This window comes from Rhizophagus irregularis, chromosome 30 (assembly GCF_026210795.1).
Source record: "Rhizophagus irregularis chromosome 30, complete sequence".
Classification (NCBI taxonomy): domain Eukaryota; kingdom Fungi; phylum Glomeromycota; class Glomeromycetes; order Glomerales; family Glomeraceae; genus Rhizophagus; species Rhizophagus irregularis.
In genome coordinates this window covers 837851-859711 of record NC_089458.1, presented here as the reverse complement: position 1 = coordinate 859711, position 21861 = coordinate 837851, and the positions used below count along the sequence as shown (strand labels likewise).

The window sequence follows — 21861 nt, the reverse complement described above, 5'->3', positions numbered from 1 at the left end:
TAAAGATGAAACAATTTATAGAGAGAATAGAATACCTTTTTTTTTTCTTTTTTGATAAGAATATGGAAATAAAGTGAATTTTTTTCAGTTAAAATACACAATAGTTTCCTTATTTTGACTAAAAATTGTTGTTAACATTGATTTATAATACAATCATCTGTCAATCTCATAATCATATGGTGTTTTCCTCTGTAATTTGTATCACCATACTCTTTTTAAAATTGTATTTTTTACTAATTAAATGTAACGGCTACAAATAAATATTAAAAGATATCGTGCAGTTTTTATTATTTTATCAAGAAAAATTAGAGAAATATTAGGATGATACATTGATACTTAAATGCTTTACTTGATAATTTTCGGAAGATGTAATGAACAATATACAGTGCATAATATAATTAATATAATTATAGTGTATAATTATTTAATTGTTTTTTTTTTAAAACCCGAACCCGGCCGAAATCCATAAAAAAAAAAAAATTTTTTTTTTTCTTTATTTGTACTGGCTAAATCTGATGATTTGTATCATTATTAAAGTAAATTAAAAAAAAAATCACAAGTAAAGTGTTTCAGAAAAAAAAAGCAAATCATCTCCTAAAATAAATGAAGGTTCATTCTAATCAGGGTTACTAAGAAAATACAAAGCAATTCAACCATTATGTCTCTTTTAATAAATTATTAATTTCCTTTTGGCAAATCTTTATTATTATAATCATTTTATCCCCGAGGCCTTATGTTCCGAACGATATAAAATTTCAGACCTTTTTTAACAAAAAAACTTTTTTACAACGATTAATTAAATTAAGTTTACTTAATTAGGTAGATAGTTATCAAAGTTATTATCATATGTTTATGTATATGCATGTTTTTTTGAAACGATAATATCGTCAATGCATATATCGAACTTTTTTTAACAAATCATTTTTCATAAAAATATAAAAATATCTATATATTTTCTGCTTTATTTTATAATACCATGAAACCTTGTTGAAAAAAAAATCCTTTATTGGCGTTTCAATCGAACTTTTCTGTTTCTTTTTTTTATTTATATTACAATTTCCGGAAATTACATTAAATGATCGGTTTTTTGGGGGGAGTAAACCGTTCTGCATGGTATTGCATTTTATTGCCGATTTTAATTATTTTGTATCCAATAAAAGACATTATATATTTAGGTAACTAAAGTGTAATCTACAATAATTTATATTATTCTCTTTACAGATTAAAAGATCAACAACTTTAACTGTGATCCTATTTATATTATAAATTAAATTGGTTTGCAACAAATTCGAACTTTTCGTATTTTTTTTCCCCTCCTATTTTTTTTATCTCTTTTACATATATTACTCCCCCCTCATTTTATTCCATTAATTTCATCCTCATTCCCTTTTATTCGTTTAACGTTCTATTGTCTTTTGGAGTATTTATATCTTAACATTCACGGTCTTTTTTTTTCTCGAATTCCTTGGCTTATTTTTTTTTTTTTTATTTCTTTATCGAAAGGAAAGAAAAACGAGAGGAATAAAATAACTTATTATTATTTATTATTTTAATAATTCTCTTTTTTTCTTGGACACACTATACCTTTAAAAGAAAGAAAAAAAAGTAAAAACAGCTTTCATGTGCTGGTACATGACTTATTAAATTTAATAAACACATATTCCACGGTCTAATTACAAAAAAAAAAATATAAAAGGATGGTTATTAATGTTATGAATTATTTAACATTAATTTTGTTGGTATTAGCACTGTGTGCATCATTTCCAACAAATACACAAGCAACAAATTCCCTTTCCGAAAAATTCAGTAAATGTGAAAAAGAATTTTGGTTTAAAAATCTTTCACATTATAAACAATCACTTAAATCTAAATGTTTAAAGGAGAAGAAACATCATCAAAATGAAAAGAGACATCGTCAAAAACATACTTGTCATAATAATAAATCTCTTGATAAGAAGATCATTCTTAAAAAATGGAAAGAATTTTCTAATTGTCGATGTGAATCAGCTATACAAGAATTGAAGGATACTAAAGAAACAAAAGTTTTAACTTGTTATCAAATTGCTAAATTTAATAAAGTTAGTGGAAAATTTATTGGTCAATTAACAGTTTTTAAGAAGAAATCAGATAAACATGATTATGATGTAGCTGTTGAATTTTCTAATGTTAAATTATTGAATAATAAGGAAGGTTATTATCGTTCAAAAAAGAGTAATCAAATTTGTAAAGATCAATATACTATTGAAACTTATTTTATTAAGGGTGAAATTTCAAAGAAAGAATCTATGAATAAGATTTCTTTAAATAGAATTTCTCCATCAAGTATCAAGATAATTGATAAAGATAATGAAAAAACTATAACTTTACCAAATGGTGTTCAAGTTTCAATTCCTTTCCCAAAATTCGGTCTTAATGATGATAAAGATAATAACATTGAAAAACCCCCAGAAAAAAATCCTAAGGACTCTAAAGACCCTAAAAAATCACCCGAGGCACCACCTGTTGATCCTGCTGGACCACCACCACCCACTAAACCATCTGACAATAAACCAGAAAAACCACCAGCATCTCCCGGTGATAATACCAATACTCCTGGTTATAATACTCCTGGTTATAATACTCCTGGTGATAGCACCAATACTCCTGATGATAGTACCAATACTCCTGATGATACCGATACTTCAAGTGGTAATACCAAAAATCAAAATTCAACCCCAGCAGACGATGATTCAAGCGTAAACACAATAGCTGGTCCAACCACCAAATCCGTTACCAGTTCAAACCAAGAAGCAAGTGTCAATCCACAAGGTGCCCCATTTACTGGGCTTCTCGTATTCGGTGTTATTGTTTCAGTTGGTGCCGCTTTTGTTGGTTATAATACCTATGAAAGAATTAAGTGGCGTAGACATTTTCGTCGTGGTCAAGCCGCTGCTGCCCAATTAAATCCTTCTTTAGCTAATGTACCTGATTATAATGGTTATGGTAGAGCTTACTAAAAAATGTAATAATTTTGGGTATCTTTTTTCTTGTAAATTTTATTTTCCTTTTTTTTTTTTTTTAAGTGATTTTTCTTTTAAAAATTGAATTTTAGTGTTTATTAAATTTTTTTAAATATCATCAAAAGACAAAAGATGTTTGAGAAAAATCAAACAAAACGGCATATAAATAGTTAAACGAATAAAAAAAATCATTCTCATTTCATCCTCCATATAACATTATTAATATAATTAGTTTAAATAATTCCGCATTCAACACAACAAATATAATCAATTTTCACTCAAAAATAAATCATCACAAATTTCTTTAAAAAAATAGTCTAAATCATTTTTTTTTTATTTTATTTTAATTTAATTTCTTTAATTTTATTTTTAAATTTTAGAAGGGAAGACCATATTATTATAAAAACAAGAAAAAAAAAATATTTTTTTTTCACGCGTAATATGCGGGATTAATGGGCCAAAAAAATATTTTATATGGTGGTATTTAGTTATCATTTGTTCAATAAAAAATCAAAATTTAGCACGTTATAAATATTTTTTTTTTTTGTATTAAAAATTTTTCTTGTAATTTTATTTCTTCATTTCTTTTAACGTCACGTAGACGCTAGCTAGATTCAATTATTAAAAGAATTTTATAGTTGTACAAAAATAATATCTTGATATCTTATTTTTATAAAATGTGATAAATTACGAAAACGCGTAAAATTATGTACTAATCGTAATATGATGCATTGACTAGAGTATATGATAACGATTGCTCGATTGATGATTATATCTAACGGCCCACGGCCCTATCAGAAATAATAATATATGACGCCATTCAATTGACGATATATTTTTATATATTTTCACGATAAAAAATCATAAACGTAAAATTTATTAATTGGAAATACTATAAATATCGTACTTATTTGAAATTGGACCCACTGATTCTAACTAATATTTCAATATTAGAATTTAAAATAGCAGAATGCAGTATGGACGATCTCGGTAGTCGGAACACTACGGGATGATGAAATTGGATAGGCAATAAATTGAATTAATTCTAAAAACGATATTTTATTATAAAAGAAATAGAAACATTACTATAAAGTAAAACCGATATTTTTTTATTATTATCACTTTTTTATTATTTTTTTTTTCATGAAGAATTTTTATAGGCAGATTATTTGGATTTATTTAGAAAGATAATAAATAATTAATCGCAGTTTTACTTTGAGAATTTTTTTTGGGGGAGACAAATAAATAATTAATTGTACCATCTTTATTAATTGCATCCATTAATCGTATCAATAAAACAGATATGTAATTAAAAATTAATATTTATCAAATCTATAAGAAAAAAAAAGTCGATTGATAATTTTGACGTTGATCAAATAAATTGCCTGACTAATATTACTTTTTATTGGTTGGGGAAAAAAACCGATAAAATTTTAGTAATAAGGAATGTGCTTTTTAAAATGAATTGTTTCAGGTTGTTCTTTTCTCAAGTTTCTCAAACAAACAAAAAATAAAAAAAAATTATTACCAATTTATATCACACATACTATAAAAAACATATAAACATATGTTTTAGGTTAATTATTTATAAAAAATTAATTATAAGAAAAATCATTTTGCCGTGTCAATAATGATACTTTTGATTAAACGAGTATCACACTATCACTTCACTGTTCACCATAATGTCATGTACATATATATTATTCATGTGTCTCATTTCTACTTTCTAGAAATTATGATACAACTTTGTACAGTCCACATTTGAAAATCATCCTGAAATTTGTTAACTCGGGTATCAATTTATCCTATATGGTTTTTATGATCACAACTTATTTGTTATGATTCTCATGTGAAACAAAATTTTTTTTTCTTTTTTGTTTCTTTCCCCTTGACAGAAAAAAAAGAAAAACTTTATAATAAAATCTGTTGTAAATTACACGTATATTACATTCTTAATTAAGAATACAGATAGTGTACGGATGGTTCTATAATTGGACCCCGTTCGTTTATATTACCGGCAGTTTTACCGATACTTATTGGTGCATTGTCTAATTGTTTCAAAATTAATCACCAAATGTTATATAAATCGATTTTTTACAACAAAGGGTTCATATTATGCACAAGTATTATACGTTGTTGCACAAAAAAAGTCATTCAAGAACTCTTTTCACTTACTTCAAACAAAAATAATTGCATCAGTATCATTAATTTGGGAGGCATAATACCTTGGGTGAGCGGACTGCGCGGTTAACTATGTAAATCAAAACTATATCAGGATGACTTTAATTAAACTGTTAATTGAACAATTTTTTAAATTATAATTAGATACCTAATAAAATAATCATTCTTTATATTAGACCAAAGAATAGTTCGCATATTTTTAGATGTCTAGAGTGAGCTTTCTTAATTTTTTATTACTTTTTTTTTATATGCACCCGTTCTCACAAACATTTCTGACAAAGTTACGTTAATTATTTTCATACCACTGCTCTAATTTCAAATTAATGCCTTATAAAAATTTCTTAAGAAAGTACTAAGAAAGGTATTTTTCATTGGTTAGCAAAATATTTCAAATTTAGCAACGTAAGTACGTAACTTTGTTATCCTGGAATTAAAGTAAATTTTAAAAGATTTATACTTGAAATGACTTAGAATTGAGGCCAGACATCTAAATTTAGCCAAACATTATGGGAGTTTACATATAAACAAAATATCAAGTTTGGAAAAGCAGCTCAAAAGAGTTTAGGAGAATGACATAATGTTTCTTGTAATAATACTATCAAGAAAGTAACAAGGAAACAGAAATTGCGTCAACTCCTTTTAGTTGTATACTAGATATTAGGTAAAAAATAAAATAGAACTAATAGAACTTATGTTTGTTATTTTATGTTGGTTAAAAAAAATCTTTGATAATAAATTTTTATATGATATATAGTTTTGATTTACATAGTTGACCGCTCAAATCTTAACACAGATAAAAAATTAGGAAATATATAACATTTACAGTAAAAAAAAAGAATAAGAAAATTTCTTATTTTAATCTTAAAATTTGATTGTCTAATATATACGTGCAAGATAAAAAATTTCTAAACTTCATTATTATTATTGTTGTTGTTGTTGAACTTAATAAAATCATCCAAATATGTTTTCAGTGAATAATCTGAGGATTAAATAAAAACAACTACCAATAAATCTAATAGCTGCTAAAATAGCAACACTCCAAAGTATAAAAATAAAATAAATATTATTTGAACTTGAGGTAGAAGTGAAATTAGTTATAAGATAAATTAATAACATATTTGAAAATATCCAAGAAGATACGAGATAAGTTCTAAATTTCGCATTTGATTCCTTTTGTTCTTCTTCTTGTCTTTCTTTTGTTTCCCCTTGTCTTTGTAAATCATTTCGTGTTTTTGGGTCCAATAAGATACTTCGTACTTTTTCGTATTCTTCATCAACATCTTCTGGTACATCTACTGTAGCACTTTGATCTCCTTTTGTATCGACTTTCTCTTTTTCATCATGTACTTTTTTTTTCTTGGGATCTCCTTTTGTTCCCCAACTAAAAAGGAAGGAAAAAGAAAAATATCATTAGTTTATTAACATAAAAAGAAAAGGAAATCATCATCCCTCTTTAACTTACCTAACATCATGAATATTACAAAAAGCGTAAATATTTAAAACATTGACATAAAAAGGTACTAATAACATATATTGTGCAAAACTACTAATCATATGATATGGTTCAAAAGATAATAAACTAATAACTAAATATAATCCATAGGTACTTAATAATGATAATACAATATTTCTAAAATAGAAATCGCTAAGAATATTTTGCATGCTTTTTAAATTAAGACCATCTATTTTTACTTGTGAGTCTTTAATACTTATATAAGTTATCCGCCCTATCGCAATCAACATATGAATCATTATAAACGCAAAAAACAATGTAGAAAATATATAGGCCAGTCTTGTACTAGTTAAAGTTCAATTAAGTGTTAATTATATGAGAGTATTAGTATGTAATTTAAATAATAATGAAAAAAACTTTACCTTCCCGGTTTATTACCCATAGCTAATGCGATTTGGAAAACAATTAATGCTATATAAATAAATTTTAAAACATTATATATTATTAATTCCCAGTTTGCATATTGGGCAACCGAATTTCCTAAAATATAAAAGATTAAATAGAGATTTCCCTATAATACAGTAAATAAAGTAGGTTTATTATTATTATACAAATCTTAAAAAAACATCACATGTATTGATAATATAACTCACCAATGCGAACCAAGAAAAGATCAAATTATAAGTTTGATAAAACATTTCAATTGATAATAGAATTTTCCTCAAAATACTATGTTTACTTCTATAAATGTTAAAAGTATGAGAAATAGCATAAAGACTAGCAAAGAAAGTTCCATTTAACCAACGGCGACGTTGCTTAATTAATTCGATTATTTTATCAGGTACATCCGTTTCGGCAGAAGCTGATTTAACATAACGTAATAACCAGGATTCATCTCTTTTTGAAATCAATTCAAAACATAGAATACGATCTTCTGCTAAGTACATATTTGCCTCAAATAAACCAGTCTTTATTTTTTGATCATTTAACTTTTGATTATGAAGTTTCTCGCCCAAAAAATAAGAGGCTAATGGACCAACTTCTTCATTTGTTTCCGGATCGATTTGATTCGCTATAGCTTTGTAACGATAAGCAGAAAAAGCACCAGGTAACACAGTAATATAACCAAAAACGGATTCTAAAGACTTATCTAAAATATTCGACATTTTATATTCAAAATTTTGAGCTGCTACAAGAGGATTGGATAATATATTTTTTCCATATTTTCCTTTCATTGCAACAATTTCACCGCAAGCGCCTCCAATAGAAGGATTATTATCAAAAGCTTTCCATAAATGATAAATAGATTTTTTACCAGGTTTTGTACCGGCATCCAATAAAATGCAAACGTTTGGTTCTAAAATTTTCCCAAAAGCATTAAAAAACCATCTGTGGGAATTAATTTTCTTCGTATTTTCTTCTTTAAGACAAAATAAAACTTGAATTGGTGTATGTACTTCTAATGGTTTCATATTTTCTGGATCAAGGCAAAGTTGAGTTGTATACTCAAAAATATGAGCAGTTACAGGTTTATTATTTACTTCCTTTTTTACTACCCCTTCTTGATATACTCCTATAGCCGATAAATAAGCTTTTGTACTTATATTAATTTCTTCAAATCCATCTGATACAATACATACAACTACTTTTTCCCATCCATCTTTTTTCCACATATCTGATCTATCTCGTTCACATAATTCGCGAATATTTTCTACGACCCCATGAAATGTACGCGCAAATAATTTTGCATCTTCGTTATACATTGTAATAACTATAAATATTTCGGTATCTCTTTCATAAGTTTTTTGTCTAAGTGTATATTTTTCTCTTTCAAAATCGTCAGGATCACATGTACAAGCAGTATATCTAACTTTATCAAATTCCTTTTCTTTAAGAGGAACTTTCGTTGTTAACCCAGTAGGCACAGGACAATCATATACGAAATGCCCATCAGATAATTTGATTTCTTTTTGTGTGTAACGACGTGGTTGAATGCTTGGAGCTTCACCGTAATGTATTGTTTTTGATTCAGGTTGGGTTTTTTCTGATATTTCTATAGTTAATTGATATGGATCATTTTGCAAATTTGTTTGTAATGGATTAGTTGAAGGAGTTATTTGATAATGTTGTGTAGTTGGTATAAGTTCAGTTCCCATATTAATCATATGATAATTATAAGATGTAGAAGAATCTTGAGATACATTTGAAGTTGATTGTGCATTATCAGGAAAAGTTGAGGATGGCTGAGAAGGAGGATAATTATATTGTGGATACCCTCCAATTGGAGGAGGAGGCGGTGGTGGTGGATATCCTCCTCCTTGTCCTTGTTCTGACATAATTTATTTTTATTTATAAATTATATGGAAAAAATTATGCTGTTTCTTGTTATCAAACTTTGTTTTTAAAAGAAAAAAAAAGTTTTACTTTTTTTTTTTTCGTGAAAACTAGTTTTTTATAAAAAAAAATTTCATATGGTTTCTTTATATGGGATTTTGTATGGAAAAAAGAATCAATCCTAAAAAAAGGTGATCATTTATAAAATTATAATTAGAACAATCAAATCCAAAAAAACAAAAACAAAAATAAATGACCAGACACGGAAATTTAATTCCTGGCAAAATTATTTTTTCATTTAATAGAAAAGTGGATTTTCAACGGTACTTCCAAGCTTACTTTGCTAGCGTAATTTTTATACCTTATATTGTGGGAATAGTATCTCCGCCCCTTTCACTTGAAAATCTGGGTAAAATATGATTCTTTAACCCTGAAATTTGCAAGATGCTCGACGTCCGCAATTTACAGTAAATTCATTAACTCATTTAAAAATATACATTTATGGTAAACATACGAATAAACCCATTTAAAGACATACATTTATGGTAAACATACGAAGTCGAAGATCTTTTCTATTGTATTACGCAATATACTTTGCACGACGTAGATCTGTTGTCTTTAACTTACGCATCATGTGAATGTGAATGTACGCACTGGCCGGCATATAATGGTAAATCAATTAATTTATGATATAAGGATCATAGAGGCCCCGAATCGAGTGGTCTAAGAGAGTAGAAGTCATGGGTTAATGTAGCACTGGTAAGTACAACTTCGGAGTCTTTTATTCCGAGATTGACACATTTTTCAATTCGGAACTTAAAATTCTTATAAACAAGGTTATTTGGTATTATTTACATCCCTTTGCAGACTTTTGCTTCAATAACATGTTTATTGTGATAATTTTCTAACGTAAAGTATAAAGAAATCACTCAACTTTAACTAACAAGACCGTTCCTGACTGCTTGTTTAACATCCCTCGGATCAGTCAGACGAGCGTTTAAAAATTAACATTTGGTTACACACACCAAAAAAACTACATTAAATATCGACAATTTCAAGAGAAATTAAAAGAATTATAAATTATATTCAATAGTGCACCATTCTTTAGAATAGTAAATAATGTGAATCTTTATTTTCATAAATTATTTAATACATCAAAAAACAAAAGTGAAAAAAATAACAAATAAACCCTTATAATTGTCATAATATATGATTATACTTGAGAAAGAAGTTTCGAAAATTTTTCTTCTATTATTTCAGATAAATCGCTTTTATTCAAAGCTTCTTCGTCCATTAATTTCTTTTTAGCTTTACGAATTTCGTCAACATCCGCATAATAATAACTAAAAATTCATATAAAAAAAAAGAATTAATTCTGATTGACTGTATTAATATAATAAAAAAAAAAATTTTTTTTTCTTACATGATATCAGGAAACCAATCAGTCCGACGTCTTTGATGTGGTAATAAATAAAACAACTCAATATCTTTCAGAATCTATGAAAAATAAATGAATAAGTTGCAATTTTATTTTTATTTTTATTTTTTTTTTGAATATTACGTATAATTAATTATTATTTTACTAACCTCAGCTTTTTGTGCTAAATAAAATGCTCTGTCATTATCTTTCTCAATAGCCATATTTAAAAGTCCAATGAATAAATTCATTAAAAAGACAACAATTACCAATGTAAATATAACCATTAATACGATCATAACCGTATTATCTTTAGGTTGCCATGCATCTAATGAGTTTTTATCTCCTATTAAATAATATGATTATAATTAATTAAAGTAATGTTTTTTTAATAAAAAAAAGATAAAAAATCAATTAAAAACTTATATACTATACCTACTAAAAACAATTACACTGCTAAAAGAGAATTAGCATAATTAGAAAATAAATTTGTATATTCATCAGGTTCTTGAACTAAAACTGCATTTGGATTTATTTTTCCATTTTCAGAAATTTGATGATACTTTGTTGTAAGAACCCAAGGATTATTAGGATCATTTAAATCTCCTGAATTATTTTCAGAAAATTCATCAAGTTTAGGTTCCAATAAAATAAAAAATGCATGGGCAAAACTAATAATAATAAGAAATAAAATAAAAAGAAATGAAAAAATTCTACGTCCAACACCAATTATAATGGCAAAATAAATTCCAAATATTTCAAATGCCCGAAAGAAAAGTAAAAATTTGATATCAAGTAAAAGGCATGAAATTGATGCGAAAGGGGTAACATTTATTTCAGGAGCACGAAGCCAAATAATTGAGGTTATTGTAGGCAATAAATAAGCACCTAAATCTATAATAACAAAATTAAGTTAATTCTTAAATAAATATTCTATGAAAAATATAATATATATATATAAATAAATACGTACCGAATAAATTCCAAATATTTAAGATCCATTTTTTTGGATTCCAAATCAACTGCCGAGTTTCAAATAATAAATGAATGAAACCAAAAATAACTGATAAAATTAAAAGGTATTCTTTTTCTTTTATATTAATTATTTCAGGTGAAACTGATGAAGCCAAAGTAAAACAAATAAGAAAAATCGTAAATAAAAACCAAATTGCAGCATAATAATATCCACCAAATAACCTCCATTTAAAATTAATAATAGCTTCACCATTCCAAGTTTTATAAAATTCATTAATTTGTGTTTTTGAAAAAAAACTAGATTTTGGTTTATAAAATAATTCTTTGAAAAAATTATATTCTTTTGGATATGTTATATAATTAGGAAAGGGAACTATAAGTTTATGCTTTGGTTTTAAATTTGGTTTTAAAATTAAACTTATTTTTGATAAATTTAATGTAAATAAAATGTAAAAAATGGTGAAAGTGGTAAAAATGGCGAAAACTCTAGCAATTATTAAAAATTTATAATTTTGATTTTTATATGAAAATAGTATATAAAACACTATCGTTATTGTTGTAGTTATGACAAGAACTTTAAAACGTGTAAAACGATAACCAAAACAAATAGAACAAAAACAACAATCACAACAACAAAAAGAAACACGAAAAACCCAATAAATAAAAATATCAAAAATATTAGAAATATTAGTAAACTTATTAGAAATAATATTAAAAATAGAATTATGTGTATCTAATTCTATATAAAAAGAATGAATATGGTTAAAGTTATTATAATAAATATTTTGATTTGACGAATTAATAAACAGAATCATTTTATTAATTTCATCATAAAATTTTAATAAGAAATCAGAATATTTTTCTCCTAAATGATTCATATTCTTACTTATTATTGATAATAAATAAATATTACGATTTGGGTTTTTTTTAAAATATTCCCAAATTTTATCAATAATTGCATCTATTAATTCTACATTATTTTTTTCAATTGCTGATTTTAATAATTTTATTCCATAATGCACTAAAAAATATTTTTGTTTCAATAAACTTTCAATCCATTGTCTTTTTAAATAATTATTTTCCGTATGTTCAGAAATTTTATCAAAATCTGAATCATCTAATGTAGACTTCTTATAATATTTAATTGCATATTCTAAAAATTTAGTATTAATGCATTCTAGCAATTGAATTTTCTTAAATTTCATATCAAATATATAAATACGTAATTCTTCTTTTTTATAAAATATTAATATATTATTATTAACTTCCTTATGTTCCCAGTCTTTAAACTTCAGCTTTGTATTATATGATGATATCACAATTTCTTTTTTTTCATTTGAACTTAAAACAGTTTCTAGAATAATTTCTTCCTCTCTTTTATCATTTGATTTTAGTCTTAAATTATATTCATTTTGTTCTTCGATCTTTTGAAAAATTCCACAAGTTTTTAAAGAAGGAATTATATAATTTTCTATAAATTGATTTTCATTTACTTCTTGCGTAAGTTTTTGTGTGATAAATTGCTTCTCAATGTTACAAAAGATATTTTTATTATTTATAACTCCTTTCAAGTTTGATGAATTTATGTCTAATAATAAAGTTTTAAAATATTTCCAATCATATTCCTTTGTAATCCACCGTTTATTACGGTATAAGTATAAAAATACCTTGTTATCCATAAATTCAAGATGAGTAAAATCATCTTTAGATTTCAATAAACTATTGAGATCAATAGATTTTTTTAAATTTTGTCTCCAAGAATGAATGTTGATATTACCATTTGATGTTGTAATAATATATTCATCACTATAATTATCAACGATACCGAAATCTTGGACACTATTATCATCAATATCCCCGATTGAAACATTCATTTCATTCATTTTATTAGAATAAATGTAAAGAGTACCATTAATGTTTATAACTGTTAAATTTTTAGAAAAATTTAACTTAATTTCTTCAATATTTATTTCTTTTTCCTATTGATGTGAAATCTACCTATATTAGAAATTATAATAACAAATAATTATTTACTTTGTATATATTATAATTACACTTACATGAGGTAGTATTTTCCAATATTGAAATGTATATGTACCAATTAGGACTTTCCAATATGGAATTATAGATAATTCAAATAAATCTATTATAAATATAATATTATCCATTAAAACTAATAACTTATCGTTAACTACTCTGCCAAAGATTTTGTTCTTCTCGTTTAATTTATGTTCAGATTTACATTTCCAATTCCTATTATCACTAGAAGAATAAATTGAAATGCCGTGATTATAATATGTTATTATATCTCCGTTACTGAGAAAGTCATGTTTCACATCGTAAGGTTCATTATTATTAAGGATAACTTTTTTTTCGTTTTTCATATCATAAATAAATTCTATATTTGAAAAAAAAACAATAATTTAATTTTACAAAGCTTACTGCGAAAAAAAACAAAACCATTTAAAAAATTTAAATAAATGCAATTTACCTTTGTTTAATATTATAATCATCTTATCGGAAACTTTGAAATCCATATACGATTGGAAATAACATTCAGGAGAAGCATGTTTATCATATATTGGTCCTTCCAGTTCCTGACTCCAACAAACAAAAGACTTATCTTCCTGGCTATACGTAACAATATATTTTGATTTTGGAGAAATGGCCATTTTAGTTATCGGTTTTCCATCATGTGGTACCACGTTGATAACATCATGTACAGTTTCCTCGATGTTGAGCGCAGTTTCTTCAACGTTGATTTTTTCTAATTCATCCATTCAAATTTTGAACGTTCTTTTATCTTGATTTTAAAATATGAATGGAATGTATAAAAAAAATATTGGCGACGAATCTCATACTTTTTATAGGAAATTTCAACGTATTCTGCAGTGAGTGCAGTCGTGTGAGCAATGTCCATTTTTATACCTATCAATAAAAAATTTTTTCGTTTATTAAAGCACAGTGTTACACAGTAATTTTTTCCGACAATTATGGGAATGAATTTTTTAATACTGCGTATAAAATACAAATAGCTAAAGCAACTATCGAAATTTTAAAACTTCATAGAGATAAAAATGAAATTTGTTCAAAAAAAAAAAATATGATAAATTAGATTCTGTTACTAAGAAGATGAGTAAATTTATTTTAGAAATTTCTCAGCAAAGGAACTTTAATAGCTTTGTTAAGGCTGATGATATAAGAAAAAGGGCTAATGATTTAAATGAAGAATTTGGTTCTATTGTGCAATTTCTGAAATTTTCTTTAATTGCTGATCTTAGGGTACGTGATATGTAAATTTTATATGATTAGAAACGTAATTATTTCGTATTTCTAGTGTCTAAGAACTATTGATAAAAAAGGTTTTCAAAATGGATTGCCTACTATTGAAGAGAGTGAAATTCAGAGAGACGGAGTAAAGCCTTTCGAGAATTTTTAAAGGCGATTAATTATTTGATACCAAAAGTATTTCAAGCATTACAAACAAATAGTTGAAAAAATTATAGAAATTTTGAAAGATCATAAAGATCATAGAAATGAAAATAATAAAACCGCAATTTTATTTTAAAAAATCTACGAGAATTAGTTAATACATTGCAAACTATTTTGGAGCTACATTTGTTAAAAGGGTCTTATTGAACAAAATAAGGAATTTGATTCTATTAGAATGTTTTTTAATAGTTCTGTACGTACTGTTAAAAATAATAAAATTATTCAAGAATTAATGAAGGTAACATGTGATACGTAATTTGATATTTGATAAACGTAATTATTTTTAACAAATTTCGTATACTAATAATAATACAAATGCATTTCAAAATGAACTGCTTCCGTATTATGATTTTGAAGAAATTGGAGAAGAAAAGTTCTAGTAATAAATTTATCCTGTGTTAATATTAAATAAATCATAATTACTAAATTCTTTATTAATTATAAAATTTTGATTCAAATAGTTATATTTGAAATACGTATACAATAATCAAATTACTAATGAAATTTTTATATTAAATAAAGTAAGAAAAAAACACATATAACATGTAACTTTCGGATGTAGATGACTCAAGGATTTTGCGAAAAGTTTAGGGGTTGTTTAATTTTGCATATATGAAAGTTTGGATATGCTTAATTTCGGGGTGCTTAATGTTGGAAATATTTTTTGTGACGACACTAGTTTTGGAAATCAAAAATAATAAAACGCAAAACAACGCTTACCACTACTTCTTCGCCATTCGTTGTGGTTCCACCAAAGAGATTATAAATAATACGCTATCACCTATCTCTTGATTCACTTAAAGTAAGAAACAAGAGCTTCATATCCAATATAAGCAAAAATATATATATATAAATTATACGCTTGTTTCTTTGAGTAGCCAAAATTCACCAAAAACAATAGTATAAAACTTCAAACAAATATATTGAGTCGGTTGTAAAATAAGTTATGGATAATAATCTTTCACAAAATGGAGACCATAGTAATGTTCACCAGTCTAATTTGACTGATAATGATTATTCAAGATCATCAACGAATGATGTTAACCAAGCTGAGCATCTTTTTTCGAATTTTAATTACAATGATGCTAATACTCCTTACGGTTATACCGACTTTCTCACGATGAACGACAATATTCTTTCACCACCCGCATATACACCAATCATGTCTAGCAACTACGGTTCTATTCCGGATCCTAATGAACAGCAATATATTTCAACTTCGCATTCTTACACTTCAACTACCTCACCGTATGTACCAAAATCCAATGCAGCATATTCAAAATATTCCTACTCAAGTGACTCCACTTGACATGAATGTCAATTTCTCTCAAACAAATCGTTCTGAAATCTTTAGATTTGATATTCCCGGCTTTCAAATTCAAGTTATCGTTATTCCTGTTTCTTCTCCATCAACTAGCTTAAACAATTCAGATATGTTGAATCAGGGTCAATAAAATTAAAAATTATTCATCCTGATCGTTTAGAATGTAGTAGCTTTTTTGATACATGACATTTTTTAGGTTTACGCTTTTTATTTTATTATTTTATTATCTGTTATATTTTATTTACTTATAAGTTAGTGGGTGGTATATTTTATAAATAAAGCTTATTTTATCATAAAAGAATTTATAAAATTAGTTTTATTTTTGATTTTAAATTAGGACTTGAGAGCGAATTAATTAATTTACCCGCGTTTTTTTGATTTTTTTTAGAAACATCATCCTATTATAAATCGCTTATTGAAGAAAAAATTTTTTTCCCGAAAAAGCGTACTTGTCTTATTTACTTATTAAAAATTGAAAATTTGATTTGATCGGATTTGAATAGGCTTGCAGACATTTCTTATGCCAAGGTAGTTGCATTACGGCAAGATACAACATATGCTGTGACATCGAAAAAATTTTTTATATATTCATTGATACTATTTTGGGCGCCAATTATACTCACTACCTTATACGCACATATGGCAAAAATGCCTAAAGGTCTAAAGGTAGTATCTCTTTTACGATATTGACATAGTGACGTAAGAAGTACCTTGAGAAATGCTATACATTATGATTATAGAGATCGACCGATATCTAAGCCACTAGATCTTAATTATGATTCATTGTTGCAGAAACCGAAATTTTTTTTTTTCTAAAGATAAGTCAACAATGAAGTACATTGATAATAAAAGAAAGTTGGGATGTGATGTATTTGCAGAATTAAATTTGATTATACAAAATTCAGAATCCAATTCTGAAAATTCACAAAATATTTTAATAAAATTAACAGAATCTTTAGAGAAAATTTTAAATGAAAATCTTTATCAGGCGAAAAATGATGATATAACACGTCAACATGGAGAAATTCTTGAGAAAATTATTTCTTATGCTATCTCCATCTCTAATCTTGGATGTAAATAATTAGACTTCGTTCATATTTTATTTTAATTCAGTTCCTAATTAATTATTATTCTGTTTATGGATTCTAGTTGGCGATAATTATCCCATAATATTTAAATTATTTAATATATTGATACAAATCGAATATACTATTGTTCAAGAACATATTGAATCTTTATGGAGGATTATACTTATGGTATGGGATTTTTTATTACACAAACTATTAAAAAAAAGGCTACTGAATATCATAATTCTTATTTTTTTTTTAGTCACGGGTTGAATCAATAGACATTTGTATAGAATTATTAAAAAGAATATTAGAAGTATATGCTAAATCTTGTAAAATGGATTTATACATTAAAAGCTTTTTATCAGTTTTAAGTAATATACAAATAGATGCACATATAATAATGAGATCTCCATTATTTTGTACTGTGATTTTAGATGAGTATGTGTCTATTTTGGTTTTTATTTCAATTAAAGAAATTTCTGAAATTTATTTTTATAAAATTTAAGGTTCTCAAGTAAAGTAACGAGTAATGTGCCAACATCTCAAGCTATTGAGATCATAAATTTATTTACATCAAAGTTATTCTGTTTACCTGGATTTTTTGAACAAAGTATTACCATCAACAAATCAAATAAGAAAAGAAAATTGGATGAAAATAATATTATTGATACGAAAATATTAGAACCAATGATTCTGGTGATGGGCAAATTTTTGAAGGCTTTAAAAATCTCTGCTTCATTTAAGGATGAAACGGAAAAAATATTTCAAACAATATTTGATCGATTTATTTATCCAATTTTATCTTGTGATTACACTAATAAGGATGAACTATTACATGAAAATCTGTCATATGTTGCGCTTAGTTTGCATCATGCTTTAGTGGATATTTCTACTACATATTGGAAGAACACTGCTACTTCAAATTTTATGGATATATTATTTAATGCTACATTAAGGAATCCAAAATCGATTCTGTTTTTGGTATGTTTTCTGTATGTTTTCTTTTTATGATTCTGATTCCAGATGTAGTACTAATTTTTTTTTGATTCTGTTATTTTAGAATAAAGTTCGACTTCAACATGTTTATCAATCAACTTCATTCATGAAATATCAATATAATATGAACGATGATTCAATTATAATTTTGCGTAAATTAGTAGATTCAGTTCTTCTCACTTTGAAAGAACCAGAAAGTCCTGATATTACTTGGACAGGAAAATTGGTTGACTTGAATAATGAGAATTTTGCTGTGGCTAATTTCATGATTATCCTTGGAGATTGGCTTGATGTTGTTAGGTAAACTAAGCACCCTATATATTGGAGTGTATCAACACATAATGCCAATATGCTAATTCTTTCCGATATTAATTATGTCTAACAAATTTAATTTAATATAGCAACATGTGTCATGAACATCATCTTGCATTGATCATAAGACTCATAATTAATTGGTCTATAGCTTATTCATCAATCGACTTGCATCATCTCAAAGAAATTTCTATTGGAACTTTATGCTTGCAACATTTAAAATCTGCAGAGTTTTTTGAATTGAAACCTTTGCGAGGTAATATATTTTTTTTAATCATTATGAATGTCATTTTATTTTTTTTTAACTATCTTTTTATGTACTTAATATAGATAATTTTGTAAGAGTATATTTAGAAGAAATATTCAAATGCTTTAAACAAATAAAAATATCAAATGAGAGTAATAAGGAATTGGATATTATTCTAGTTATTGGTCAACAACTAGAAGGGCCAAATATGTTAAAGAATGTGATATCTTGCTTTAACGAAAGTATCGGCACTATAAATCCTGTAACTTGTTTTTCTTTAACAAGTATTAACAAGATAATAAAATATTTTAATTTCTTACACTTATTTCCTATGGAATATTTTACAAAGCAAGAAATCAATGATCTTTCATTATTAACATTGTTGGTTGATAAATGGTTATCACTTATTAAAATAGAAAGTTGGGATGAATTTTTAGAGATATTAAAATGCTCCATTTTGTGTAGAAGTTTAATTTGTAAATTTATTTCTTATATGAATAGAAAAGATGATATTCTGGTAAGGAATTTAATATTATGTATAAAAGTTGTTAATATGATTTTTTTAATCAAAATAATTATTTGATATACTTTAGAAGAAAGATGTATCTTTCATTATATGGTGGATATCTTCTATAAATATGTATCAAACATATATAGTTGATTATATAAATAATAATGAAACTATTCAAAATCTTTTTGAAAAATTTATACAAATAACTTGTCAAATATTTACATTAATAATAAGGTAAGAAAATTTATATATTAACAATAATATATACATCATTTACCTGAAATATTTTTTATCTTTAGACAAGTTCTTATTATTTTTCAAGATAATGATGAATTTAAAATAGATTATCTGAATAGAACAGTAGATTATTTTAAAAATCTGATTGATAGTATAGGGGAATCATTTTCCAAAGAGAAAGATTCATCAAATGATGTTATATGGAGATTTACTTCTGAATTTCTAAAGATTGGTATAGAATCAGCTGAATCTCGCAAGTAAGGATTTAGTTTATAGTCATTACACATAATTTATTTATTACACAGTCTAATTTCATTAATATTTAATAATAGGCAGTTAAAAACACTTCAACTTAATAGCGATAATCCTGTTTGGAGATCATTTATAACATTACAATCCGTTTCAGAGAAGCAATTAATTAGAATTCTTTCAAATATTCTTGATAAATCAATTCAAGAAATCCAAAATTCTAATAATTCTGATGATTTAAAGTGGAAAGAAAAATTATCTACTGAATTTAAATATTATAATAATGAGCTGAAAACATATAAGATTTGTTTACAATATTATCGTTTGTTTAAGAATTCAGAATTGGAAGCTATCATAGAAGGTATGATGATAATATTATTATTTATTATTAAACCGATATGTCAATACTTATAATTCTTTTATTTATATTAAGCTTCAAATGTGATTTCTTTGCTTTCGAAATTTTTCAAAATTACTACATCAATGTTACATGCAAGTTTATTAGAAATGGATGATACATTTGATAATAAAGTTGTATTAAAACAGTGTATAACTTTATTATCAATTGTTATCGAATTTATATTTATAATTAATTATGAATTCGATAAGGATGTTTTACTTAAAATTTTTAGATTTGTTTGTGATTTAATGAAAATTTTCTATAATGAAGGTATTATATTATATTTTACGTTAAATTTTTAATTGGATTAGAATTAACTTTTTAAATTATTTTCTAATTCTCTCTCTCAATTTTTTTTCAGATCCGAATAGTGAATTATCAAAAGAATTAGATGCGATGTTTAATTCAATTATTTCAAAATTATCAAATGAAAAATATGATATTATTGCTAATGATATTTTGAATAAGCTTGAAAATTCATCATTTTCAGTTAGAAATAATACAAACGATAATATAATATTTTTAATTAATTTGATCAATACCTTTCTTTGTAAATCTAATTATGGTAAATATAATTTAAAATTTTTTTTTTTTTTATTGACCTAATTAAATTAACACTTTGGCATTTATAGAACAACTACGTAAATTGGAAAAAAAACTTCCTAATTTACTTTGTGGAATTGGTGGTATAGCAGAATTAATAAATAAAGTTAAACATGGAATACAAATATTACGAATATTGAAATTTCTTATCTGTCATAGAGTATGTATTATTAATAACAAATATGTTATGATATTTTTTAATGAAAAAATTGAATTAAAATTTCAAAAAAAACTTTTAATTAGGCATTTTCGTTTCAAAGCATGGATATTGGATTGGTTTTATCTACAGTGATATCATTAATATTACCTAAACGACAATATGAATTGAGTGAAGAACAAGAGTTTAAAGAATTATTTGAAGAAATCTGTTATTTACTTTGTGATATACTTATGCATCGTCGTGAACAATTATATCACACAATACCAACATTCATATTTATTATACAAACAATGTTTCATTGTTTCAAAAAAACTCAAAAATCGTTTAGAGCGAATTTTAAAGAAGTACAACAAAAAGAACACCAAGGAAGATATATTTCATGGTGGGAAGAACACTTAAATAATCCATTACCAATAGAAAGTGCGAAGATATTTTCAAGATTATTAACAACAATTTCATATAGTAAAAAATCAAATAAATCAAATTTTAATAATAAGGCTTTTGTTAAACATATTCCTTCATTATTATCAGAGTATATTTACATACAAACAAAGAATAATATATTAGAAGCAAATATAAGAGATACATTAAAGAATGGAACTTATTCTTTATTAGATTTATGTGGACAATTTGAAAGAGATATGATTATGGTTAATTTAGATGTAGTTGGTAAAAATTTATTTAAAAATTTATGGATTGATTATAATAAAGAATGGAAATATGTAGGAAGGGGTTAATTTGTTTGGTTGCCTTAATAAATGTAATTTTTTTAAAAAAAAGTTTTATTAAAGTTATTATTTTATCAAAATTATTTTATCAAAATTCATAATGAACAAATATTTTTAATAAACTTTAAAGAAAACAACTGGTTTAATAAATATAATATTTTTTAAAAAAATTT

General features: G+C 25.3%; 7 protein-coding genes across 7 annotated transcripts; 4 read left to right on the top strand and 3 right to left on the bottom strand.

The window, feature by feature from the left end:
• The first annotated feature begins 1304 nt into the window (after positions 1–1304).
• On the top strand, positions 1305–3528 carry OCT59_021600 (uncharacterized protein). Its single transcript, XM_025320779.2, has one exon. The coding sequence runs from the start codon at positions 1698–1700 to the stop codon at positions 2994–2996; it is 1299 nt and encodes a 432-aa protein (XP_025170583.2). The 5' UTR covers positions 1305–1697; the 3' UTR covers positions 2997–3528.
• A 2603-nt stretch (positions 3529–6131) lies between these two features.
• OCT59_021599 (uncharacterized protein) lies at positions 6132–8969 on the bottom strand (the record flags this gene model as incomplete). Its single annotated transcript, XM_025329386.2, has 4 exons — positions 6132–6561; positions 6643–6978; positions 7056–7204; positions 7287–8969. The coding sequence occupies 4 exons, from the start codon at positions 8967–8969 to the stop codon at positions 6132–6134; spliced, it is 2598 nt and encodes an 865-aa protein (XP_025170582.2).
• A 1211-nt stretch (positions 8970–10180) lies between these two features.
• OCT59_021598 (uncharacterized protein) lies at positions 10181–10608 on the bottom strand (the record flags this gene model as incomplete). The annotated part of the gene is made up of 3 exons (XM_025327583.1): positions 10181–10310; positions 10391–10464; positions 10555–10608. 3 exons carry the CDS (start codon positions 10606–10608, stop codon positions 10181–10183), a joined length of 258 nt encoding a protein of 85 aa, XP_025170581.1.
• A 2333-nt stretch (positions 10609–12941) lies between these two features.
• OCT59_021597 (uncharacterized protein) lies at positions 12942–14139 on the bottom strand (the record flags this gene model as incomplete). The annotated part of the gene is made up of 5 exons (XM_066146632.1): positions 12942–12947; positions 13027–13338; positions 13420–13502; positions 13602–13757; positions 13851–14139. 5 exons carry the CDS (start codon positions 14137–14139, stop codon positions 12942–12944), a joined length of 846 nt encoding a protein of 281 aa, XP_066005749.1.
• Positions 14140–14491: 352 nt separating this feature from the next.
• On the top strand, positions 14492–14798 carry OCT59_021596 (uncharacterized protein; the record flags this gene model as incomplete). The annotated part of the gene is made up of 2 exons (XM_025327582.1): positions 14492–14641; positions 14697–14798. The coding sequence occupies 2 exons, from the start codon at positions 14492–14494 to the stop codon at positions 14796–14798; spliced, it is 252 nt and encodes an 83-aa protein (XP_025170579.1).
• A 999-nt stretch (positions 14799–15797) lies between these two features.
• Positions 15798–16305, top strand: OCT59_021595 (uncharacterized protein; the record flags this gene model as incomplete). Its single annotated transcript, XM_066146631.1, has 2 exons — positions 15798–16099; positions 16206–16305. 2 exons carry the CDS (start codon positions 15798–15800, stop codon positions 16303–16305), a joined length of 402 nt encoding a protein of 133 aa, XP_066005748.1.
• A 699-nt stretch (positions 16306–17004) lies between these two features.
• OCT59_021594 (uncharacterized protein) lies at positions 17005–21697 on the top strand (the record flags this gene model as incomplete). Its single annotated transcript, XM_066146630.1, has 14 exons — positions 17005–17248; positions 17325–17431; positions 17505–17683; positions 17752–18226; positions 18306–18541; positions 18643–18809; positions 18884–19317; positions 19394–19545; positions 19611–19805; positions 19881–20158; positions 20231–20467; positions 20559–20762; positions 20830–20960; positions 21044–21697. 14 exons carry the CDS (start codon positions 17005–17007, stop codon positions 21695–21697), a joined length of 3693 nt encoding a protein of 1230 aa, XP_066005747.1.
• Between the last annotated feature and the right edge of the window lie 164 nt (positions 21698–21861).